Here is a 25,881-nt window from a genome sequence, read left to right as displayed (position 1 = left end):
ACCGTCTCTGATTTAGATTATACATGGCTACAAGAAGACAACCAAGTGTCGAACATATGATATTTGGACATTCGATGATGATAGCAAAATGCTCGATCTCTTGGTCAAGCAGGTCAATCTAGGGAACAAGTTTTCTAACGGGGTGTGGAAGCATGAGGTATACATGGACTATGTAAATAAGTTCAATGAAGACACAATCATGAAAAAAACTGTTGAGCAGGTGAAGAATCGAACAAGAGCATGGAAGAAAACGTACTAAACAGTAACGAGCTGTATCAACACTAGTGGGTTTGGTTGAATGCAACCACACAATGAGTTACTACATGTAATTCTGTATGGCTTGATTACATAAAGGTCAGTAAATCTGTATGGCTTGACTATATGATGTACTATAAAATATTTTTTATGTTTTCCATATTAGTATAACTCTATTCCAAGACGTTTAAATGATGTTTTATTCTTGTAGGAGCATAAAGATGCTGAGAAGTACAGACGTGAAGGCTGCCCCCTGTACGATAAATTAGCTGTGGTGATGGGAAACACAATAGCGGTAGGGTCAGGAGCTACAACCTTTGTAGATTAGGGCGATGAGGTGATCCGTGAATCGGAACATGTCCCGATGGATGAGCCAGAGGATGTTGATATAGTTAGGGATACTCCATCACCATTATTAAGCATGGATGAGTCTCTAGGTAATCAATCTGAAAGAAGTCAACGGTCATCTTCAAGTCGTCTAAGAAAGAGAACCGAAATGCCTGATGATGACACTAGTAGAAGAATCTTTGATGCAATAGATCGAATTGCTAAGACATTTGAGAATTTCATGATGAAAGACGATATTGTAAGAGATTGGGTCAAAGCCCTTAGGGAAATCCCGGACTTGCCTACAGAATTGAAGTTTCGCGCTCCTTCATGGTTGGATACGCCAAGTAAGAAGGTCATGTTTACAGAAATGACAGTGGAAGAGCGAGTTGAGTGGCTTAAATTTTGTTTTGAAAACTAATTGTAATGCGTTATAAATACATTATTCTTTTGGAATATTGTTATGTATTAGGTATGATATTTGAATTATGACGTTGCAAGACTTATTAGTATGGTTTGTATTTAAATTTGATATGTTGTTGTGTTTATATATTGCATGGATGAATATGGTGCTTTGAGTATGGATGTGGAATGTGGATGAATGTAGGATGTGGGAATATGGATGAATATGGTTGTTTATAGGTGTTGCAAATAGGTTATGTTTAAAGATTGATGTTTACTTGTGTTTATGAATATTAGGCGATTGAATTTGTGGATTTCCATGGATACTATGACAGACGATGAAAAGGTTGTAAGTATGGTTGCATTCACAACTTTGTTGATCGCCATGGAAAGATACTATCTGTACCATTGCAACAGATGTGTACCACGTTCTTGTGGGATGAATGGTTCATTGTATTTGCAAAAGGAACTAGACAAATCACTAGTTAAATTTCGAAAAGTTTACAGGATGAACCAACTGGTATTTCACAAATTGGCAGATATACTTACTAGTAAAGGGTTTTTATCAACCACAAAGACCAACTCAGTTGAAGAACAACTTGTTTCCTTAACTGTTAGTCAAGGACAAGTATATAGTGTCACAAAAGAAATGTTTGATAGATCAAACTGGACCATAAGTAAGTATTTCAACAAGGTGTTGGATGCAATCTTCGAACTTCACTTTGATTACGTCAAACAGCCTTCGGAACGCACACACTTGAAGATTTTAACCAATTCAATGTTTTATCCCTACTTCAAGGTAACATCACTTCCTATAACTAAATAATTTTAGATTAATATACAAAGTTAGTAAATATTAATTGAAAATGTATAATTAGGATTGTATTGGAGTTATTGATGGAACTCATATCAAAGCCAACATTCCACTTGAAGATCAACCAAGGTTTTGGAATAGAAAAGGTTATCTCTCACAAAATGTGATGGTAGCATGTTCATTTGATATGCAATTCACTTACTCGTCGAGATAAAATCTTTGTACCTGAAGGTAAGTAATATATTTTTATGTAGTCAGTTTTTATCTATTTTATCTTCAATTATTTTATGTGGTATATAATTTCTATTATAGGAAAATATTATCTAGTCGATGCTGGTTATGCAAATCTTCCGGGATTTTTGGCTCCATATCGAGGAACCCGATATCATCTGCAAGAATTTGGAGATAATATTCATAGAAATGAAAAAGAATTATTCAACCGAAGACATTCATCTTTACGGAATATTATTGAGCGAACTTTTGGTGCTTTAAAAGCTCGATTTCAAATGTTAAAAGGCACTCCTCCATTTTCTTTTAAGATCCAGGTGAAAATTGTACATGCTTGTTACATATTGCACAATTATATACGTGCAGAAGATTATGATGATATATTTGAAGATGAAGATGATGATTCGGGTGGTGAGCTCGGTGGAGGAGATGATGCGGTCCAATTAGGTGCAATGGATGATACAGACAGCGACGATTGCAATGATCTTGAGGATGTGGGTAGCTAATTAACAAGCATTCGGAGGCAGAGTGCATTAAAATCCATAAGAGCTGCATAATTTCGAGATACCATATTGACTTCCATGTGGAACGATAAATGATGGTTTACTCTTATTACTTTTGAACATGCGTCATTTATAAGTACTAAACTTGTAACTTGTTGATTTTAATATTAAAGGCACGAACTCGTTATTTGAATAAATTTCTTTTAGGTTATTTTCAAAGCTGTATATGTATTTATTTATTATTATTTTCAATTTTATTAATTTATTAAACTTCATATTTAAGTCTTTGGTAAATAAAATATAATTAAAGTATGCATTTGCTTAGTTAATTACTTTTAATTTTGTCAAAATATATTATTAATTAATACCATATAAATCTATCTAATATAATACTTTTTATTCATTAATAATAATTTTTTTTATTTACTCTATTGTATAGTGGTAATTAAAATATTGTTAACTCAAATACTTAGTTTAATTAACTTATTTTTATAATTAATAAAATTAATAATTTTAAAATTTTAAAATGAAGATGAAGATAAAGTTGTCCACATTAACACATTATTTGGAACATTTTGAAGATAAACACGGGGAAACGGAGACGGAGACGGATATCAAATTTTCGTTTTGTTGACTAATATGCCTCGTAATTACCAAAATAACCGTCACGAAGGTCGTGTCAGATATCAGTCACCGACAATCGACAGGCACGTGAAAAAATTGATTGCTGGGGCCACGTTGGACGCGTTCACTGATTACATGAGAGAGAGAGAGAAGCAGCTAAAAATCTTTGGGTGGGAAATTACAAGCGAGTGGAAGAAGCTAAGTACAAAAAGGTTTACTCTTAAAACAGAGTGAATTTATCTTTCTTTTGGTTTCTCCCCCTTTCCCATCATTCCAAAAACACACAACCACTCTTTCTTTTATGCGGCTGCCCTACAAAACCATCCTTCTCACTCCATTATAAGGGAGCCATCTTCGAGGCTTCTTTGCCTGTGGGAAACCTACCCAGATCCGCTCTTCCCGTTTTTCACTTCTCTGCGCTCTTGATCTGGAGAATGTAGAGCCCTGTCGAGGAAAAGGAATGTTTTCCAGTTGAGATTGAAGATGAAGACGCGCGCGTGGTTCCAGCCCATGTGGAGACGGATGTCGATGAGGCTTTTGTTAGGGTTTCAAGCATCACTGGCGCTTCTCGTGGGTGGGAATCACACCTCTTCTAGGTTTTGCACTCGCTAGTCCTTCTGCTTCCTTCTTGTTGGCTTTTATTTGATCTCTTTATTTCCATTCCCTGGGAAATATTTCATCTTTCTATCAGGAAGACGATTCCTGATCCCCGATCCGCTCGCCCGCCGTTCCGATCGAGATTACCTTCCAACTCTAATGGCAAACTTGGGCTTTTCTTTTCCGGTTAAAACTTGCGCTTTAGAGTTTCAATTGTCCCAAGAATTTTTCTCCTAGGAATGCCGCTCATCAGCAATCAATACATGCATCCTACTGCTGTTTGAAAGGATCTGATTCGGTTGAATTTTCCTTGAAACGTCTGATCGTTCTTCCGTTTGCCAAGTTCTAAATTTGGGTCCCGGGGTAATTTCTTATACTCTGTTCCACTGGTCCCTTTGCTCTGTTCGGAAGCGAAGCCCCATGGCTTTAAAGGATACTGAATCGCAAACGCTTCGGGCTGTCATTCTGAGGCACGTCCTACTTCGTACTTTTATGCTGCTGTCCGTAATAGCCATGATTCCTTTCATGCAATTTGTTGCACGCATTGATTCCACTGAGTTCTTTGCCATGAATTTCGGTGACTGCGCTTCCAAGCCTACCTTCTTTGGAAGGATTTTGAAACCTCTCATTTTCTATCCTGTTCCTCTTATAGAGTCTCCCTTGGAGCCAAAGCTGTGTCAGGCAGACGTCAATGTCGCTTCCGATTTGTTTAGGGAGCTCATGGGAATGAAACTGTTGACTTCTGGTGCTAAAGCTCTCTGTCTAGGGGATAGATCGAGTCCTGCTGTTTCCGCACTGAGAAACCTAGGATTCCCCAATGTTTTCATCTTTACTCAATCCCCCTTTACCTCTCATCGGAGTCTGTTTAACAAGCTCTCTTTTGATGATAACTCCTTTGATTTCGTCTTTTCGAGTGGACTTCATGAACTCTCGGTGCCTGCTCTCCTTGTGCTTGAAATCGAGCGAGTCCTGAAACCTGGTGGGGTTGGGGCAATGCTTGCAGGAGCCACCGGTTCTACTCCGGGTACGCTAATAAAGGCTGCCACGCCCATCTCATCCTTCTTGAGAAACTCTGATATCGTTCATGTTGGTCTTGTGCATTCTCTCACTATGGTAGTCTTTAAAAAGGCTAACGGGTTCAGTTCTTTTGAGCATTATACTCTTCCACAGGGATGCCCTTCAGTAGCGAACAACGAACCCTATATAGGATCTTTGGAGCCTCTTTCTGAGCAGAAGCTGATGGGAACAGAACAGAAATTTACGTTCCTGACGGAACTCTTGAACATCTCGGATCGAAACCGACTGATATATATTGATGTTGGGGCTGGAAAATTTGCCAATTCTAGCATCGCGAAGTTGTTTCTACCGCAATATCCGAAGCAATCGATACCATTAAACATCTACGCTCTGGAACACGAGTCGGCTTTGCTCTCCTCCTATGCTGGAAGGCATGATGTCACCTTCGTTTATTACCCTGAATTGTCCGAAAAGTGGGCAGATTTTCACTCAACGCCTTCCGAAGAAACGGACCATTCGTTCATGGATGTTGAAGAACCAGAACTGTTTGATTTTCTTGGATGGTTCAAAGAAACAGTGAGCATGGGGGATTTCGTGGTTATCAAGATAAGTGCCGGAGGAGTGGGGCGGAGACTCCTGCATGAGCTGTTTGAGAGTGGTTCCATATGCTTCGTTGACGAGATCTTCCTTCAGTGCACGAACTACACAGATGCTCATAATGCAAGGGATGGAGATTGCTCTCAGCTGATTAAAACTATTAGAAATAAGGGTGTGTTCGTCCACCAGTGGATGGTGGAGTAGCCTGTCACTCCGGCAGGTTATGGGTCTTTCTTGCTTTTCCTAGTAATCGTCGTCCCAATTAGTGGGTAAAAGTGTGTGTTGTTGTCTCGTCAGTCTGTGGTGTGTCTGTGTCGCTTGTTTAGGTCCTGTCTGGACGAATAAATGGTTGAACCTCTGTAGCTGTGGCTTTAATCTTTTCTTATAAATTTAACGTTTGCTTGATTCCCTTTTAATACTATTTGACCTCTTTCGTCTTCACTGTTCTTCACAGTGCAATTTAATGGACTTCTCCGTGCATTGGATGATGGAAGTTTTTGTCACGGTAGTCTCATGTAACCAAAAAAAGAAATAAGATCTTCGTCTAAGTATTCATTAACAATCCCGAGAGTTTCAAAAGCAGAGAAATCTGAAAGTCTAAAACAGCTCTCCATCCCTTATTGACCCCTCCCCCGAATCAAGAGAGACGATATCGCAAGAGCGTGGAATTGCTTCCTAAGAAGTTCAATTTCACTTTCCCTAGAGATAGAAAGTTTCAGTGAAAGGTAGTATGGTTTCAACCTTCGTCTTCCTTTTATTATTTAGATAATTTTCAGAAATTTGCAGCTCATTTAAAATATCAAATGTATGCACACACAAATGATCAAAAGCACTGAGAAACTGCATCCTACACACCAATCAATCTCACTGTTGAAAATTTAAATAATTTGTTGGACTTACTGGAAACAACTCAATTCATGTTACAACATCCTTCACTCTTGGCTCTTCAGCACAATATTCCACAATGGCCCGTACTAAGTATCGTTTTAAATGGGTAGACCAGCAGCCTCAAGACTAGGCTTCTCCAATGGTTCTTGAAGAGATTGATTGATGGGGAACAACTCACATTGTGCATACTGCAACATCAGCTGGTCCATCAGAACCAGTGAAACCATAGCTTCCACCATTGGCACAGCTGTTAACACCAAAAAGAGCCATTATTTTCTTCCACTACACTTGACCCGAAAGATTAAAGTAGACAAAAAAAAATTAACCAGAATTATGGTCACTGACCTCGAGGGACCACACAAGGATCATGGCGGCCACGGGCAATTAGTTCAGTTTCCTGTCGGTCTCTAGTCACAGTGTTCTGCTTTTTCTGCAGACATCAAGTTTTAATCCCTGTTGAGTCAATACTATATGGAAACAGCAATTCCCACAACTGTAAAAATCCTTAAGATGAAGCCAGCAAACACATTAATTAAAATAAAGACAAACTGACTTACAGTAATTGTAGATGTTGGTTTGAAAGCTACTCTTATCGCTATGGTTTCACCATTGGATATTCCTCCCTGTGTAGATGGTTTAGAAGGCTTGTAAAAAAAGGCATCTTAATCTGAAGAACTGGAAGGAGAGAAGGAATATTTACCTGTATCCCGCCTGATCTGTTTGTTTTGGTACGAATTTTACCATTTTCATCGGTATAAAATTCATCATTGTGTTCACTCCCAGTCAAGAAAGTACCTATAGATGTCATCACAGATAAACGACAGTAAGTCTTCTTGCGTACTATTTGATATAGAGACAGACTATCTTCTCAAGCTCAAAAGACTGACTAGACAGCATCATTTACTCTACCTGCGAATCCACTCCCAAATTCAAATCCCTTGGTTGCTGGGAGTGACATGCAAGCTTTGGCAAGCTCTGCCTCAAGCTTGTCAAAAACTGGTGATCCAAGCCCCTGATATGAGGTGATTATAATTTTTAAGATTTTTCAGAGCAGAAAAATGGTCACTGATAAAAAAAATCCAAAGTCTGCAGAAGGATAATGATCCTTTCTAGCAAATAGGATTTGGTTAGAGTACTCACTCTTGGGACATTCCTCACAACACAAGTTACAACACCACCAACTGAGTCTCCTTTGGTTCGGACAGCATCAATAGCACTAATCATCTTTTCAGCATATTCTGGATCAGGGCACCTAACAATATTACTTTCCACCTACACAAACATGATATAATTGAGTTGCTGGTTTAAAAACTGACCGAATCACATACTGTGGCAAATGAAAAAAGTAATTACATAAGCACCTGCTCAAGCGTGAAAATCTCATTGTCCACCACTCCTTCTGGAAGTACAACCTTATGGACTTGAGAAACATAGGCAAGAACCTAAAATGGAAACAAAATGTTAAGGCATCATACAAGGAGCATGAATGCATGAAAAGAAAACTTCTCTCCAGTAATGCATCGAAGAGGAAAACAAATGATTCGAGGAAACAAACTGCCTCTATGATGTAACACATATCCTAAATAGAAATTAATAATATAGATTCAATACAAGGGATAAAAATTAAGCAAAGGCCGTACCCTTGGCTTTTTTAACATCTAGACATTCTATACCAAGGGGTCAAAAATGAAACAGAGGAACACTATATGCAACAATTAAAGGCCATATTCACTAACAACATAATCGACCAACCTCAGTTCCGCATTTCATCTTCAAAATCTTTTTTGCGACAGCTCCAGGTATGACTCTGCCAATGGTTTCTCTAGCTGATGATCTGCCGCCCCCCTAAAAGTTTGTTTATGGAACTTTATCTCATTTACACATTAAACTGAATATGATTACAATCAACTCTGACTTGTCAAGTACACACTTACCTGCACAGATCGTACACCGTATTTAAAATCGTATGTGGCATCTGCATGAGAAGGCCTATATGCCATTGACATTTCGCTATAATCCTGTGAACATGAAGATAAGTAACTTTGATTCAATTTTTATTAGGAGATGTTAAATGCCTAACAAATACTTGCCAGTAAACAACATCAAATACACTTTGCTTAATGATTTACTGCAAAGCATTTCATGACAGACACATACATGCCCTCTTTGATCCGTGTTTGGTACAAAGACATGGATAGGCGTCCCAGTAGTCAATCCTGCACTGCACACTCCAGGTTAGATTAGTAAAATATTTATTCAAGGACATGCTAAGCAGTGCATAGAATCATGCAAGACAACCTGCGCACTTGTTATACTTGGACTCAGGCGAGGGGTAGACTCATGGGAAAACAGCATAGAACAAATTAACTACAGCATCTAACCTTCAGAAACACCAGAAAGTATTTTGCATGTATCAGTCTCTTTCCTGGGGGTAGTTATTCTACTTTGCCCTGGTCTCCTGCAAATAGAAACTTTGTTAGATTGTCACCATATAAATTTTCTTAAGCAGAACCCCTTTATGGTACAATCCACTCTCTTGCTGTTAATTAGTAATCAAAGAATAGTATAAGAGATGAGAAATAAGCCAAAGTTAGTCATCACACAACACCCAACAACATGGAGTACAAAGTCAAAATCCAGAAAAACATTATAGGTCAGAACAAATGTCACTCTACCTGGTAAAATATTTTGTTAGAGCATCTAAAAGATTAACACAACATAACTAGCCCGAAAAAGCAACTTAAGATAGGGACTGCCAACGTGCTTCGAGTAGTCCAAAGTAATGCAAAATATCTATCTGAAGACACAAGTAACTTGTTTGGTATTAATACTTAATCTACTAGCCTCGCTACAGTGTCACCCTCTCCCCATGACTAAAGATCCTTCTGAACATAGATCCAGTCACCTGAATGTTGTGATGGTGTGATGAGGAATTTCATAGGTAATGTTCGATTCAATTATGCTAGCCCTCCAGCAATTAAGATGTTGTCTAGGTTGAAACTCTGCATTACTAAAACCTTCATGAACAATTCTTACTGATTGTTGTACTGTGATGTATGGCCTATTTGTTCCAGCCGACATGTTTGCTTTTACTGTAGTTAGTTACTGGCCCAATAGAAGAGACAAGAAAAAGAAGAAGAAAAGTTATATGTACATCAGATAGTACCTTCTATCAAGTTCTACTTGCATGTCGGCTTCTGAAAGAGGAATACGAGGAGGGCATCCATCAATGACACACCCAACCCCTCCACCATGAGATTCACCATATGTTGAGACACGAAACAAAGTCCCAAAAGAACTTCCCGTACCAGCCTTGACCTCTGAAATTCGAAGAACAATATTTAGTTCTTATACAGTAGGTCATGGCAAAAAAGAGCAACAAGATTAAGAGGAAAAGTTATGCGATGGCGATGCAGAGGCCAGATCAGATGTGAATTGACTCTAGAACTAAAAGAGAAAGCTCAAGTCACAAGATCTACGTACTTGTCCTTGGAAGCACTGCAAAGAGCATTCCTCCAACATATGGATTAATGTAAGACTAACACAAAAAAAAAATAAAGGAAAAAAAGCGCGACTTTCAGAAAATAGAACTAAAACTCACTTAACCAGTGGATTGACCAGCTCAAAAGAAGGAACAATAGTGACTAGGGAACAAGTTTCATGATGATAAATTTTTTTCAGAATTGGGATTCATTGTCACAAATGAAACCTCATATAGGAGATCATTAAGCAGCTTTAAGCCAATTGTCTAAATTGAAAGATAAAAACGGAAATCTTCCTTGAACTAAAGCCAGAGTTAAAATGACAGCGTTTAGGATCCAAGAACGAATTCACATGAGAAAGAGCAATAGAATTTAGATCCAAGTCATAGAAACTAAAAGGGAATCTAGAAATTTTCCATTACCAAGCCTTCTGTGAGCATCCCTCCGCTGGATAGAGATGTGCACAGCGGGAACAGAAAGCCTGCGGAGATCGGACGCCGGAAAACCCAAACTACAGGCTCCATCGGTTTTAGTGCCCTTAAAGAAGATAGTAGACGAGAGAGACGACGCCATGGTCGCCGATTAATGAAAAAAGGAGAAGAAACCGCGGAGGCGGAATTGGGCAAAAAGGGAGGGGGGTTATATAGCGGAGCAGAGCTTCTTCACCAACCCCTTTGTATGGGTAGTCAGGCAGTCAGCCGCCGAGCCCTCTCCCACCTACCCCGATTCGTGTTTGCTCTACAGGATACAACGCACAGGAAGAATAATCATCCCCTAGTCGCATTTTATTTGATTGTGAAAGATTTTTTACATTTATTTGTTAGGACTTGGGAGTCTACAGGAGTGAGGCTCAAATCGGACAAACCATGATGTTTGAAAATCTCATCGAACAGCCCTAAGACCACCTCCAATCTCTCTTCTTTCTTTCTTTACGAAGATCAAACACCAATCCATCTTGTCATCACTCTCTTCTTTCTTTCTCTAGGAAGATCAAACATCGATCAGATCTTGTTTGTCATTTTTTTTCATTCTTCTTGTTATGTGCCTCTAGTAAAACTGAAGAGTTTGCTTCACTATTGCCTACATATTTATCCAAGGTTTAAGATGGATTTTAATGAATACATGTAAGGAGCAAAATATGGTGATGTTAGAGAGTCTCATATTCAGAGTGTTTGATTTTTTCTTTATGATCTTTATTCAAAATATTCTTTAAGTTTAGTCCACCTGCTCATTTGTTTGCTCTAAGGGAGAGGGGGGGTTAATGTATAATTAAAATATATTAATAATTAATTAAATTATATATTATTTTATTTAATGATTACAATTTATTGTACATTAATACAATAATTACGTGAGCTAATTAACTGTGCACATGATTAATTATAAAAAATAAATAAATAACGTTAAAAATAACATAGACGAATATAATAAGTTAAGTTATTAATTTATTAATAACATATGATATACTTTAAAATAAAAAAGAATGATTAAACATGAAAAATTGATCAAATACTAACTTTAACACACTATATATTTTTACGTATTATTAAATAATAATTTTTCATCAAATTTAAATCTATTAATTTTATTAATTATAAAAATAGGTTACTTGAACCAAAATAATTGATCACATGCTTGATTTAACAATATTTTAATTACCACTATTAAATCACTAATATAACACAGTAGTTAAAAAATAAATATAATGAATAAATAATATTGGTTTAATTTTTTCTAACTTAGCATAAATTAAATCAACAGCGTTGTCTTCCTCCCAACGCCGATAATTGCTGGGAGACAATGGCAGGTCAATGGGCAACGGCGACAGAGGCGGCGCTCCGACAATACGTTGGAGGCGCTACAATAGAGACACTCTGACTGGATGCTCTGCGACACATGTTATGCGACGAAGCGGTGGTAAGCAACTGTGACAGAGGCTTTACGATGGTGGCGGTTTTTTAGGTAACCAATGAGGAAATCCTCATAAACAAAAACTGCAATTAGTAATTTCCTAATGAGTAATGAGGGAATTAGGTCCATACTATTTACTCATGCTCCACCGATCAAACAAGTAATGTATTATATATAAAATATAATAAAATAAGTTACTTATAGATTGGGTTAACATATTTTTTCAATTTCAATCACTAGTGTTGCTTCTAAATCTACTTCTAGTACAACTCTAGAGTTATTGATAAATATTGTACATATTTGGCTGAGAAGAATGTGGAAACATTAATGTATATATCAGATTGATTATTATTTGTTTAAAGAAAAAGTAAGATTTTTAATTATTTTAATAGTTAATGAAAATAATTTTATGAACTATTTAATTAATTTTTTATATTTGTTATTTATTAGAGATTTTTCTTCAAAATAATCTTCATGACAAGATGTTTAATTATGTTATTTTTTATGGAAAACTAAATAAGATTCAATAAGTATTGTACTTTAAAAAATTTTATTTAGTAATTTTGAATATTTTTAAAATTTAAAATATTTTTAATTTTTCATAGAAGATTTCATACCCGGATATTATTCGGATTCTAACCCTATGCATAGGGGTGGTGGCATCAAGCCAAGTCGAGCCCGAACCTGTTTATGTTCGAGCCGAGTTTGATTTAAATATTTCGAGCTCAAGCTCCAGCCTAATAATTTTAACCGAGTTCGAGCCAAGCTCTAGCTTCAATATTCATTTAAAATTTTTCAAAAAATACAAGTCTCGAATTTGTGCTCCAACATACATTTAAAACTTTTCAAAAAATACATGTCAAATAAATTATATATAAAATTATACATACATTTTACATAAAATTGGGAATGACCTCTACTTAAAATTGGACATAAGGGTGACATCGAGTCCAACTGGGTCCAAACCTTGTTCAAGTTAAGTTTGATTTAAATATTTTGAATTTGAGCTCGACCGACCCTAGCCTCAAACCTAAAATTGTAATCAAACTCGAGCGTAATAATTTTAACCGAGTTCGAGTTTAACCTACATTTAATACTCTATATAAGATATATGTCAAATAAATTGTATATAAAATTATGCATACATTTTTAAAAAAAAATGATAGGGGAGGTTGAGGATTGAATTTCAATAATGGATTAGAACGCACCAATTGGGGGGGGTGTTAGTCAACAAACTGGAAATTTGATCTTCATTTTCATCTTCATCTCATGCATCTACATAATCTTCATCTTCAAAAATGGGTGTTAGTGTGGACATGTTCATGTTCGAAATCTTCGAAATAGGGTGTTAGTGTAGACAACTTCATCTTCATCTTCATCTTCATCTTCGAAATCGAAATGGGGAAATCGAACGAAATCGGAAGGTATTTTGAGAGAAAGGAGAATAGCCAGAGAGATAAGGGAGTGGGAGGCTGAAAGGAAGAAGAGAGAGAAGAAAGGGAGGTTGATCGATCGATCGATCGATCGATCGAGAGAGAAACGGAGAGCAATTCCGAGAGAAGGGAGGGAGGCACGGAGACGAGAGAGGGGGTGCGAGAGAGAGGACGAGTCCAAGAGAAGAGAGGGAGCAGTGACGTCGGGGGCGCAGGGAGACAAGAGAGGGGGGGTGCGGGAGAGAGGGAGGAAAAAAGGGAAATGAGGACGCACGAGGAGAGAGAGAGGGAAAAAAACCAAGTTGCACGCGTCTTTCATCTCGAAGAAGATAAAAAAAATGTCTTCAACGAGATGAAGGATTTTAAAATGTGGAGATGAAAGATCGCTTCATCCCCAGCATCCAGATGAATAGTCAACAAACTGGAAATTTGATCTCCATCTTCATCTTCATCTTATGCATCTACATGATCTTTATCTTCGAAATGGGTGTTAGTGTGGACAACTTCATCTTCGAAATCTTCGAAATAGGGTGTTAGTGTGGACAACTTCATCTTTATCTTCATCTTCGAAATTTAAAACCATTGATTTTATTAATTATAAAAATAAGTTAATTAAACTAAGTGTTTGAGTTAACAATATTTTAATTACCACTATTAAATCACTAATACAATAAAGTAAATAAAAAATAAATATGATTAATAAATAAAAAGTATTATATTAATAACATAAGATAGATTTTTTACATGGTATTAATTACTAATATATTTTCACAAAATTAAAAGTAATTAATTAATCAAATGCATACTTTAATTATATTTTTTTTCCCGAAACAATAAATATGAAGATTAATATAGTAATAAAATTGAACAAAAATAATAAATAAATACATATACAACTTTATTAATAACCTAAAAGAAAGATTATTCAAATAACGAGTTTGTGCCTTTAATATTAAAATCATCAAGTTACAAGTTTAATACATATGAACGACACATGTTCAAAAGTAATAACATATAACCATCATTTATCGTTCCACATGGAAGTCGATATGGCATCTCGAAATTGTGCGGCTCTTGTGGATTCTAATGCACGCTGCCTCTGAAAGCTTGTTACTTGGCTACCCTCATCCTGAAGACCACCATCTTCGTTGCTGTCTATATCATCCATTGCACCTTGGACCACATCACCTCCTCCACTAAGGTCGCCACCCAAATCATCATCTTCGTCTTCAAATATATCATCATAATCATGTACACGTATATAATTGTGCAATATGCAACAAGCATATACAATTTTCACCTGGATCTTAAAAGAAAATGGTGGAGCGCCTTTTAACATTTGATATCGAGTCATATTAAGTCAACTGTTTTTGAGTCAGACCTCCTTATCAATGATTACCTAGATTTAGCAATTGTACTATTTCATTCTCTGAGTTGTTCAGTTGTCTAAAGATTCTTCTTCTCATCCTAATACAACTTCGCCCAGATCATAACAAGTAGAATAACACAAGTAGTAGAAATCTCCTTACCTAAAAAGGCCGAAAAATAAGGCCCTCCTTGCATACAATCCTCTCAATGGGAACTTTAAGGTTTTTCATATAGCCAAAAAATAAGAAAATAGATCATGCTTGATTATTCCAACTTATACTATCCAAATGGAATCTTAAAAAAGACAAGAAAAGTGCCTAGATAGAATTTAACAATTTGTTTTCAAAAACTGACGGATAATAATTTGACCTCAATGTCTGTAATATATTACTCCTCAAACTCGAAAAGTTGGGAGTAAAAGAGTTCCAATCCAGGAGTTGCTAATCAAAATGGGAAGACAAAAGCATGCATACCGGGTATCTATAAATTGGTATCTCACAAACACATGTATACGAGACACATACAGAAGATTTTTGAGCAGCAACCAAAGTGGTATTATGAAATTTTTTTTGAAGAACAATATATTCTATAAAGTATCAATTAGAAATAAGTATCAGAAAATAAGGAAGAATTCAATTTCTTACAATCAATGCCAATGTAGAAATAGCTGCATGCTGAAAAAAACGAATGAGAACCCAGTACCACATGCATAAAAAAGGTTGATCAAATTCATATGAAAATAAGATCATAATCTGGTCTGGTTTTTTATAACTAATTTAAAAATAAAAAAATAAAAATAAAAGATTCAATCCCATTATGACATACCCACAGAGAGATGTATTGTAAAGCAAAAATATGCTTAAATCAAATAAAAATGTTGGCGCACATTGGTGTGTCGTTTCTCTCTTTTTGCTTTTCAATTAAGATCCAGCCAACAAAGATTAAATGTCTGTCACTCAGTACATAAAAAAACATGCTTGATTCATTTTGGAGATCCAGAATATTTAGAACGGTTGGTGATTCTTGGTTCCCTTTGGGGGAACTCAGAAAGTTCAACACCTATGAAATAACATCTCTATACAAGAGAGCTCAGGTATATCTCAAGTAAGTAATAGTATCCGAATAAGAATTAAAAATGCAGAGAGATTAAAAGATAGTAAAATCAGGCACTTGGCAAATAATAGTATCGCATTGTATGAGACTTCATAACATCCCAAAACCTATCATTCTGAACTTACAGGACAATCCATATTGCCCCAACCAAAGGGAGTGCACCTCACAATAAACCACATACAATGGCCACAAATTGTCGAATCCAGTGTCAAACATCTCCTACAACCAAAAAAGAAGAAGCAATAAACAAATTACAAACACTTAGGTAGTGAAGACTGTTGCATTCAACAAGTTAACAGTCTTTAGTCTTCACTCATAACCGTGCAACATCAAAAGAAAATATACTCATATGTTTGTTGAACACATACATACTTTATAAAATTTCCACTAAGGCATAAAAAAATCACATATCTAACGGCACTGGAACCAAACTCAAACCACCGATGTCCAGAAAGTTATCCACAGGTAGCAGACAATACCCAAGATTTAGTTCAAATCAAGTAAAAGCCACAAACCACAAAAAAAAGTGTCGAACTCGCTGCGAGATGATTTTGTCAATAGGAAGCCTCAGGATCTAATAATTTGGCAAGTTTAAACGGAGAAACGTGACCGTTCTGTTGCAGATGGTGTTTAACAGATTTCCCTTCCTCCATTGCGTAGGCAATCAACAAATATCAAAGAGTGGAAACCGGCAGTTATCTGAGTTGCGTGGATCAAACTCTCGTTATGACCTCCATTAGCAGCTGAAATTGAGCAGCTTCACAACTTCTGGAACTGCATCCACTAGGGTTTGACAGAGCGGACGGCGATGGAAACAGAGAAATCGAAAGATGTAAAAATCAATGTCAAAGAGATATTACATTGATTAAAGGTAAAAACGAGCATCCACTATCAAGTGGATCTGAACTCTAGAATTGCTCGGTCATCGGGTCAGCAGACCTGCTAAATGAAGAGAGTATTTTAATGCATAGGAAGAAGAGGTTCCCAAATGTTAAAATCAAAGAAAATCGAAATCAAAATGGGGAAATTGAACGAAATCGGAAGGTATTTTCGGGGGAAAGGAGACTAGCCAGAGAGAGAAGGAAGTGGGAGGCCGAAAGGGAGCAGAGAGGGAGAAGACAGAGAAGAAAGGGAGGTCAGGAGGGATAAGAGAGAGAGAAGCGAGAGAGAGCAAGTCTGAGAGAAGAGAGGGAGTCACGGAGACGAGAAAGGGTGTCTGAGAGAGGGCGAGGCCGAGAGATGAGGCCGGAGACGAGAGGGAACTGAGATGGTGGCCGGAGACGAAAATCCGATCGATTTTATGGCAGCAACGACATCGGGGGGCGCAGGGAGACGAGAGAGGGAGTGCGGGAGAGAGGAAGCAAAAACTGAGAAATGACGACGCGCGAGAGAGGGGGTGCGAGGAGAGAGGGGAAAAAGCTAGCGTTACCCGTCCTTCAATTCAAAGAAGATCAAACAAGGCCTTCTTCCAGATGATCAAAATTAAACTGTGGAGACGAAGGACCCCTTCTTCCCCTGTATCGAGATGAAGCTTCATCTGTGCTCCACTGACGACTTCAAGTGTTGAAGGGCGTTATGCGGTTGAAGATCATCTCGTCCTTCAAGTTGACTAACCCCCCCTAATGACTTCAACTGATGAGGGGCGTCATGCGGTTGATCTTCATCTCGGACTTCAAGTTAACTAACCCCCACCCCCCAAATATTAATCTTTTTTACTCCAAATGTTGTCTAGCTTATTTTCTAATTTTTGAATCTCGCCATAAATTTACTATGGCTTCCTTAGTGCCCCTAGTTGAAAATTTATATTCTAGGAAAAACTAAAATTTTTTTTTCTATGATACATATTTCCTTTATAAAATCTTATTACTATTAGTGATTTATTAGAAAATTACAAGAAATATTTTAAAATTTTCTTAGGAAAGTTAAGTGGACCTCTTATTGCCTCTTCTAGGGAAATAAATTAAAATTAATAATCAATCTAATATATTATTATACTTATCGATAAATTTTTTATCAAATAAAATGTTAAACACAAAATTTCTATGAAAATTGCCTCATGCTTAAAATATTACAACATCAACTGTCAAATACTTATTAAAAAATTTTCTATACGTTTTTCTAGTCAATCTTGCCAAGAAAATTTTACTTAGAAAATTATATGATTTTTAATAAGAATTTTCAATTAGAAAAATGTTTACAAAAAACATAAAACACTAATAGTCCTTAGAAACTTATTTCTACTAAAATGTATTTTCAATTTCTTTAAAAAAAATTCACTTTATGATCTCGCACGTGCAAAATTAAAAAAAGTTCACTTTATGATCTCGCACGTGCAAAATAATCTTCGTGCGGGCCTCTTAACTTAGGAACGACACCAGCGAGGAACTTTCGTTGGGGATAACGGCTGTGACGGCGACGGAAACAAAAGCGACGACAGACGAGAGGGAAGAAATCGAGCGACGACGACGAAAAAGCAGAAGGCGGTCAATGAGGCAGCTGTCGACGACGATAGAGGCAACCACAGCAGCAAACGGAGGGGCTCGACAGTGACGAGGGGAGGAAGAATTTTTCCCCCTTCGCTCTTCTCGGCGCTCCGATCTCGACTCCCCCGAATCCCACACCGACTCGTTAAATTAACGAGTCGTCTCACGAGCTTTCGAGCCAAACCTCGATTGATTAATGTACATGAGCGGATCCCGGATCTCAAACTCAACTCAAGATTTAGGTATACCAAATCGAACCGAGCCGGTTCAAAGCTACCCCTAGGCTATGCAAATGGATTGGATTCATAAATTAAATATCCGGATATATCTCATAAGAGCGGATTTGTAATTTGCCCCAAATAAACCGAGTCTGTGGAATAATTACGGATAGAGGGTAGCTAACCCAACGGTCGTTCCAGGAAGGCCAATTCGGAAAGAAAAAACCCAAACATTTCAGACTTTGGAAAACCAAATTTTAAATCAAACGCCGACGACCGTTGTTGGGTTGCCGATCGCCCATTACAAACCACACACGCCGCACCAAACTGCATAACCAAATTACGTTTTTTATCTTCTTCATTATTACACAAGCTGTGAACGAAGGAAAACATTTTTTGATGACTTTACAAGTCGACCTTCATCCAACCTTTTTCCACTCTTAAACTTGATCCTCTGAGTTTCTCAACTTTGAGCTGTCCTCGTCCCCCGCGCCTTCATTCCCTCCATCCCCACTTCCGTTCACCTTGATTTCCAACAGCCGCTCTACTGGCTGTCTGCATATTGGACATCTATTTGACTGGAACCGCAGAACCTTTGCACATCCGCTGCACATACACTACAAATCCAAGTACCATATTCTTGTATTAGCCAAAGTACATTTAGACTTTGCAAACTAAAAAGGGGGTTTAGTGAATGTCCTCTTACCATATGCCGGCAGGGGAGAACAGTAGTGTCTCGCGGTTCTGACAAACAAATTACACACTCTTTGCCTGGATCGTTTCCGTCAAAATCATTCTCTACTGAATTGCCTATACCGTATATTTCCTGCAATTCATACCTCATGTTGTTCACCCACAAGATCTGTTTCACCACCCTTACATGATATTCGCCCTTATCCTTCTTCTCAAAAATCACTTGCGTGATCTGAGAGTTTATGCCTGCTTGCGTTGGTTTTTCGCCACCTGATCCATTATCTCCTGTAGGAGATGCTTCGGCCTTCACAGCCAGAGGATAAACTTCTCCTACATCTCCCATCTTCAGTAACTCCGATTCCTCAAACATTGACAAATTGATTCCTGTCCCTGAAGGTTGTCTGAACTTCTGGCCTAGGCCTTTTTCGAAAGACACAGTCACAGGTTCCAAGTTTTCTTTGGTTGAAGTCAAGTTGCAGTCAGCACCTTCTTTAGCAAAGAATATAACAGTGATACTGCACAAAAGAGGCCAGGAACATTCTTTAAAGAACTAAATGTATGTAAAGAGTTCAAATGTTAAATTGAACAAAATACACCTTCAGCAGTGCCAATTCCCCTTTGAAGTCGAGGAAAATCACAAAAAGTGAACAAAGAAAAAGAAATCTTCACAATTAGTAGCAGGGGCCCTCAAAAACTTTTTCATCACTTAAACCCTCTTTTTCACCCTTCCAAACCAATTTTGTTATAGGAGAAGCACAGAATCAGAAACTTGATGTATAATTCAAATCAATCAGTCAGCACTGCACCTCACAATGAACACATAAAAACAATAACAGAAAACTTATATATGCACTGCAAACCACTAAAATGAGAAGGAATTTGGCATACACCATTTTGATGGAACAGTAGGATAATGAAAATTTTGAGTTCCCCATGGCACAATACAGGACAGTAATTACTCAGCACAGTGAAAAAACACGGGTGGCTTGTAATTAACAGTTCCATACATCTCTGGCAAATACTGGAAAAAGAATTATATGATAATAATCATCATCATAGCTTTTGTCAGAAAAGGGAAAAAAAATCATAGCTTCATTCAAACTAGATAAATCCACATTTTTAATTTTTTATAAAATAAAAAAATGGTAACAGTAACAGGGCCAAAGAAAAGCCAAGAGGAAGTACAGATCTGAACAGCTTTCCTAGAGGATAATTTACATCATAAACATTTCTTCCCAAAAAGCACAGACTTATACCATTAGCAGCTACCACTGAGCAATATTTTTACAATGCTTGCAACAGCATCAAATCTTGCTAACATTTTGGAACAGCTAATGTGCTTTCTTGCCAAAATTTGCGTCATCCAATGCAAAAGCAAGGGCCAGCATGATCATCTCTTATTCTGGAATGAAAAAAAAGGAAAAAATCATCCAGCTGGGTTACATTCCAGGCCTGTCTGGAGGTGAAGATCAGAAGAGATGCTTGCATGTACTGTAAGTAAGAGGGGAAAGAATGTAGTCCTCGGTCTCAACACGATTTAGAAGGCAATGGGAATCCATACTCAGCAGAACTTGTTGAAAATAAAAGGCAACACTACAAGGACCAAGAGAGTATTTTTTTGCAAGTTTATCATAATTAACCATTCACAGACTCCATTGATAAAACCAAATTCATGTAATTTTAAATTGGGGGGCATTTATTTTTAAAAAGTCTAAGGGGTGACACCTTAAGGGTAGAAGTGGTAATTTGATTTTAATTTCAACAAAATCTAGGAGACGCCACTTTGGACATGTGAATCCCTTCTAAGATTCCTCGACTTTCAACCTTGAGGACAAGGTTGATACTCAAGAGGAGTGGAATGATAAAAACCCAAAATTACCCCCAAAGAAACAAGAGAAGAAGAAAAATAGAAAGTGAAGTCACCACAAAATAGAAAGTGCTACCTCCAAGAAACAAGAGGCGTGGTGCATGAGAGCAAAAAGGAACTGCAAAGAGAAGAATCCTTTGATTTTTTATTTAGAGTATTTGGAAGAAGAAGAATAATTATCCTAATATCTGGAATCGTTGGAACACCTTTCGTGAAGTCACAGATCTTAATGAAAAGAAAAAAATCTCATTTTGGCATGCCACAGTAAGCAGGCCTCAATGAAAATCATGCAATAGCAATCACATTATTCTTTTACCCAAATATTTGGATATTGATTTCTTTTTTTCTTGAAAAGACGTTTAAGGATATTTATTTCAGTAAAATGATCTTGTTACCAAAAACAATAAGAAATCAGTAAAATGATCTGAACCACCACATCATTCTCTACCATACGTTTAGAGATAATTGACCAAAAAATAGTTCATAGCTGACCTACTCACAAGTATCAAACTATCAATGAACAGAACAAAAAATGCATTCGAATAGCTCAAGGAACATCACATCAGAAGATAGAAACACAAGATCCAATACAAGAAAGGCAAAAAATATCAACCTATAATGTAATACTAGCCACAGTTCAGCAAAGAAACACACATAAGCCTGCTGCATTTTTTTTAGTGTCTTCTTGGGGTAACAAGCATGCAACGAAATCCCTTTTACTTGTTGATGTCGGAGGAAATGACATCTCATGGTTTTCAGGAATTCAGTAAATTCTATGCATAATGGAATTCACCAAGTAATAATTTCAAAACATACAAATACAAAGTCTTACCTTCCAGCGACAGTAGCATCAAAGGTGAAGGCGACAAGGTACTGTCCAGGGTTGCCCTCGTCAGACTCCACTCTTAGGGTCTCCTTCTTAAGATTGACATCGTTACGGATGGTGACGGCTTTCTGGTGCTCCACAAAAGCAGTTTGAGGAGGCGGAACAGGGCCGTAAGGATAGCGAGGTCCGCCCCAGTTCGGATGTGGAAGGGAGGGATCCATATGGGGAACAGCGGTACCACGATGATGGTGATCAAAGGGAGCCGGCAAAGGGACGGGAGGGGAAGGATAATACGCTGAATAAGGATAATATTGCGGAGGATTTGGGTTCGGATACGGGGGTGGGTAAGGTGTTGCCGCTGCGAAAACGTAACGGTTGCCGATCATTTCTGGTTGAGGGGTGTGTGGGATGGGGGGTGGAGGGTGGCCGCCGAGCGGCGCGTGTCTTCGCCGATGGGTATGGCTGCTTCCGGCGTTACCCATCGTTGGTTTATCTCTCTTCTTCCTTGAGGAATGAACAAGAAACCCTTTTAAATTTCACGAGCATACATACAATTCCTTTTCACGCGTGCCGAAAAAGAGAAAAGCCAACGAAAAAATCTTTTATTTTTTTATTTTTGGCGTTATGAAGATAGAACCGGAGGTTGGAACCGACTGATGCTTTTACAGGCGCATGAAAATGAGGAACAACAGAAATTGGAGAAACAAATGCAACGGGAAAAATAAAAAAAATAAAAACTCGTACACGTTGTGGAAATCCTCTAATCTTTATTGCCTACATACACTAAGCAGGCGAAAGCTCAGATCCTCAATTTTGAAGTTAAGAAGGCTTCAAACGAGTTAAAAAAAAGGGTATTCAGGAATCCTTGTTTTTCTGAGCTTTACAGAAAAGGCCAAAAACCTAGCCCTGATCGAGCTTCTACACTTGTCCTCCTCCCTCTCTCTCAGATTGATCGAGAAGGAGAAAAACAAAACCCAATAACAAAAAAACCTACGAAGTACAGAAAAGTTTGACGAACCTTAAAACAACAAGAGTGACCCTATTTTCGGACGGAATCTTCTCGAATGATCACAACTGACTCCAGGGAAGACAAACGAATGAATCCGCCATTATATTAACGGCAGAGATGACGATTTCCGGTTTGTTTTCATTTTACTCTCTCGAGGAGGTAATGAAAACTAGAAGGCTCTGTATCTGTTTGTGAGTCAGAGAAATCTACACAAATTGCTACTTGCCGTTTCGAGAAACAGTTGGCTGTGCTTTAGATGGGTAAAGTACACGGATGACAAAGAAATCGAAAATAGGAAGTGCCAGAATCTTTGGTTGGATTTTCGGTAATGGTATTGCGTAAGGCTCCACCCACAGCAGCAACGCAGAAAATTAAAAAGAAATACTGCAACTCAAAGGCTTCTTTTCTTCTGCTATTTTTCCTGAAAAAGCTACTAGGAGTTTGGACGCCGCGTTTCTGAGCTGGCTCTCGACACCATTGGATCAAGGCCGTCCATTCATGTCTTTCGTCCCCCCCAACCCCCTCTATCATTCTCTCTCTTCTTTTAGACGGAATACAATCTCATTTAAATAAATTTTTGTTACAAAAATAAAAATATAAAATTTAATTAAAAATATTGATTTAGATTTATACTTGAAGGTTAAATCAATATGAATTAAAAATGTTATTTTTTAAATAACTTAGATTTTTCAGATGATACTTTTTTCTCAATGATCAAGAACCTCTCCTAAGTGTTCTCTTGTTTCAAATTAATTGTGGGTGTCAAATTAACCACTCTCTTGCTTTTTAATTCTTGTTTGTAGTAGCTCAAGTTTATGCTAGAATGGTTATATTTTGTTTTGAAGAATAGTTATTGAGCTAGTGTCACGCTTGGGTAGTCACATTAGGATTGGGTTTTATTTTTTATTTGATCCAAAATGTTGTATTAGTGTATTTGAGAGGCCAATATAAGGTTTGATTGTAAACCAAGTAGACATTGTTATTGTAATACGACAAGCTTTGTGTAAGTAAGTCCTGAGCTTTAACTCACATATCTTGTAGCCTTGGGAGCGGACGTAACAACTTGAGTTTAGGTCATATAATGTACAATTGGTTCCTTTCCCTAGGTTAAATTGTTATGCCCCTAATGTTAATTTTTTTTTGATTGTGTTTTAAATTTAGTCATATTTAGAAATACAATGTATAATCAATTTATTTAGAAATATAATATTTAAGAGGATCATATTTGAAAATTATCCTTTAATAATGTTATGTGTGTAAAAATATGATATTATCTAAATCCTTAAATGGATATATAGTTTTGCTCAATACCTAATCAAAGTCAAATTAGTAATGCAATAGAATTGATAATGGTTAAAATATGGTAGCCCTACTACCCATTTTATTTGGCTCTTCATATAAATATGTTGGTGAGTTCAACAAATGTTCATTCAAGATGAGACATGAAAAGTTTATCAGTAAAGGATTTAGGTTGACTTCAATAATTTCTTCAAACCTTACGGGCAATTTTCAAATATGACCATCCTAGATAATTTTTAATTATCGAATAGATATTGTATTTTGAATATGGGCAAATATCAAATGTGACTAATATAATCCTTTAAAATTAGGAGTGAAATAACCATTAAATATTTAAGATATTAATACTTATAAAAAGTAAAGTTGGATCTTCTCATGGGTTTCCTTCTTTCCAACAATGAGGGGAGACAATCTTTTGGGAAAATAATGATCTTAAGATCCCACTCAATCAAGTTATGATAATATAAAATACTTAAGTTACTAATGATGTATATTTAAAATGTCGTGTAGCAGCATAAATTTTCAATGGGCCAAAGATTGTTCGAGTGGCTCATATATAATAGGGAACAAACAATGCATGTTAGAAAGCATATCATCCAAATGGCCGGCCAATACCAATTGACTGAACATAAGAAAGAAACTTATCTTGTGCGTAGCCAACCTAGAAGAGGCAAGTAGACCAAAATGAGAAAATTGAACAAATCACATAGTAATGAATCAACAACTTCAAGTAGGAAAATTGAACTCTTGAAGTGCCAAGGCCAAAAAGAGTTGACCATTTTAGTATGAAAATTAACGTTATGAAGTGCAAAAGCTCAAAGAAGTCAACCACTCAAAATAGTAAGTTTTGAAGCAGTATAGGAGTCGACCACATTGTACAAAGATAAGTTCTTCTAAAGTAATAGGAATTGACTACATAAAGGAATCAACCCCTTTTGTCAAGGCAAAAAATCAAAAGGAGTCGACCATAGTGGAAGGAGTTGACCCCTTGCTACAAAAAATTCAAATTATCCCACCCTTTTCTAGCTTTGTTCTTCACTAAGAAAAAGGATCAAAAGTTGTTCCCAGTTCTAAGAGAATTCTCTATGGGGAAGTTCAACCCCAAGGCTAAAGAAAGGGACAAAATGGAAAGAGAAAATTCCAGGGCAATCAAATGGACCTATGTGACAAAGGTCACAATAGAACCCTGGCATGCCACTATTGTTGATGCCAAGACCACTATGCGTTTTAATGTTTATAAACTAAATCTAAACTAAAGGGGATGAAGCAACTTTAAATCTAAACTAAAGGGAATGTAAGACACAAAGAAGTTTGGGTACTCAAGATCATTTGATCTCTATGATTGGAGAACATGTCTCTTTGCAAAGCTTTAGAAAAATAATTTGAAATCACTTAGCTAGTAAGGTGTGACTTGTGGAATTTGAGACATTACTTTGATACCTATTAGTCAAGTCCCTTGAGAGACATTGGTTAGAGGCCACTAAATAAAATTATTCCACATAGACTAGGTTTGAGTAATAATTGACTTAATGAATACTAGCCAATGATGTGAGGAGGAAAGAATGTACTTTTACCAACTTCATATAAATGTGTTTAACATAAATTTGGAAATAACATGGGGTTATTCTTGTGGGTCATGTGCTTAAAATGTGAATCGGATTAGCCTTCATTCATGTGTGGTCGTGGGTCACAAGAAATTCATCTGTACCCAAGTAGGATAGCTAGCCTTTGAAGGAAAACGGAGAGATAAATTGAATGAGTGTTACCCACAATGAAAAGTAAAAAAAAATAAAAAATATATCATGAAAAAATTCCAAAAAATACAAAAAATGTAAGTAGGATAGCTAGCTTTTGAAGGAAAATGGAGAGATAAATTGAATGAGTGTTACCCACAATGAAAATTAAAAAAAAATAAAAAAATATATCA

The 25,881-nt window shown here is 37.0% G+C and overlaps 3 protein-coding genes across 4 annotated transcripts; 1 reads left to right on the top strand and 2 right to left on the bottom strand.

The window, feature by feature from the left end:
- Positions 1-4,170: 4,170 nt before the first annotated feature.
- On the top strand, positions 4,171-5,568 carry LOC137948481 (uncharacterized). Its single transcript, XM_068794566.1, has one exon. The coding sequence runs from the start codon at positions 4,171-4,173 to the stop codon at positions 5,566-5,568; it is 1,398 nt and encodes a 465-aa protein (XP_068650667.1).
- Positions 5,569-6,133: 565 nt separating this feature from the next.
- Positions 6,134-10,488, bottom strand: LOC137950126 (chorismate synthase, chloroplastic). The gene is made up of 13 exons (XM_068796506.1): positions 10,157-10,488; positions 9,419-9,572; positions 8,634-8,710; positions 8,410-8,468; positions 8,187-8,270; positions 8,005-8,097; positions 7,614-7,694; positions 7,393-7,524; positions 7,162-7,264; positions 6,953-7,047; positions 6,810-6,875; positions 6,598-6,682; positions 6,134-6,499 (listed from the first exon to the last, which is right to left on the bottom strand). Exons 1-13 carry the CDS (start codon positions 10,305-10,307, stop codon positions 6,351-6,353), a joined length of 1,329 nt encoding a protein of 442 aa, XP_068652607.1. The 5' UTR covers positions 10,308-10,488; the 3' UTR covers positions 6,134-6,350.
- Positions 10,489-18,474: 7,986 nt separating this feature from the next.
- On the bottom strand, positions 18,475-23,122 carry LOC137959771 (probable E3 ubiquitin-protein ligase LUL2). 2 transcript variants are annotated; one of them, XM_068807122.1, is made up of 4 exons: positions 22,665-23,122; positions 21,653-22,150; positions 18,967-19,468; positions 18,475-18,877 (listed from the first exon to the last, which is right to left on the bottom strand). In XM_068807122.1, the coding sequence occupies exons 2-4, from the start codon at positions 22,126-22,128 to the stop codon at positions 18,701-18,703; spliced, it is 1,155 nt and encodes a 384-aa protein (XP_068663223.1). In that variant the 5' UTR covers positions 22,129-22,150; positions 22,665-23,122; the 3' UTR covers positions 18,475-18,700. The 2 variants fall into 2 exon arrangements, with proteins under 2 accessions (XP_068663223.1, XP_068663231.1); XM_068807130.1 differs by having other exon boundaries at positions 21,653-22,146.
- Between the last annotated feature and the right edge of the window lie 2,759 nt (positions 23,123-25,881).

This window comes from Aristolochia californica, unplaced genomic scaffold (assembly GCF_029961685.1).
Source record: "Aristolochia californica isolate CCGP_79_NKW_82.1479 unplaced genomic scaffold, dmAriCali1.0.hap1 SCAF_1, whole genome shotgun sequence".
In the NCBI taxonomy this organism is placed as follows: domain Eukaryota; kingdom Viridiplantae; phylum Streptophyta; class Magnoliopsida; order Piperales; family Aristolochiaceae; genus Aristolochia; species Aristolochia californica.
The sequence above is the reverse complement of the archived record's forward strand: the minus strand, read 5'-3'. Positions and strand labels throughout refer to the sequence as shown.

What these genes read in the sequence shown, in the direction of transcription:
- LOC137950126 (XM_068796506.1), bottom strand. Translation starts at nt 10,307, where the DNA reads ATGGCGTCGTCTCTCTCGTCTACTATCTTCTTTAAGGGCACTAAAACC. An exon ending in AGATGAAATGCGGAACTGAG is followed by an intron (nt 7,695 to 8,004) that starts GTTGGTCGATTA and finishes TTTCCATTTTAG; the next exon opens with GTTCTTGCCTATGTTTCTCA. An exon ending in ATTTGGGAGTGGATTCGCAG is followed by an intron (nt 7,048 to 7,161) that starts GTAGAGTAAATG and finishes TGACATCTATAG; the next exon opens with GTACTTTCTTGACTGGGAGT.
- LOC137959771 (XM_068807122.1), bottom strand. Translation starts at nt 22,128, where the DNA reads ATGGGTAACGCCGGAAGCAGCCATACCCATCGGCGAAGACACGCGCCG. An exon ending in GATGCTACTGTCGCTGGAAG is followed by an intron (nt 19,469 to 21,652) that starts GTAAGACTTTGT and finishes TCTTTTGTGCAG; the next exon opens with TATCACTGTTATATTCTTTG. An exon ending in TTCTCCCCTGCCGGCATATG is followed by an intron (nt 18,878 to 18,966) that starts GTAAGAGGACAT and finishes TTGGATTTGTAG; the next exon opens with TGTATGTGCAGCGGATGTGC.
- LOC137948481 (XM_068794566.1), top strand. Translation starts at nt 4,171, where the DNA reads ATGGCTTTAAAGGATACTGAATCGCAAACGCTTCGGGCTGTCATTCTG.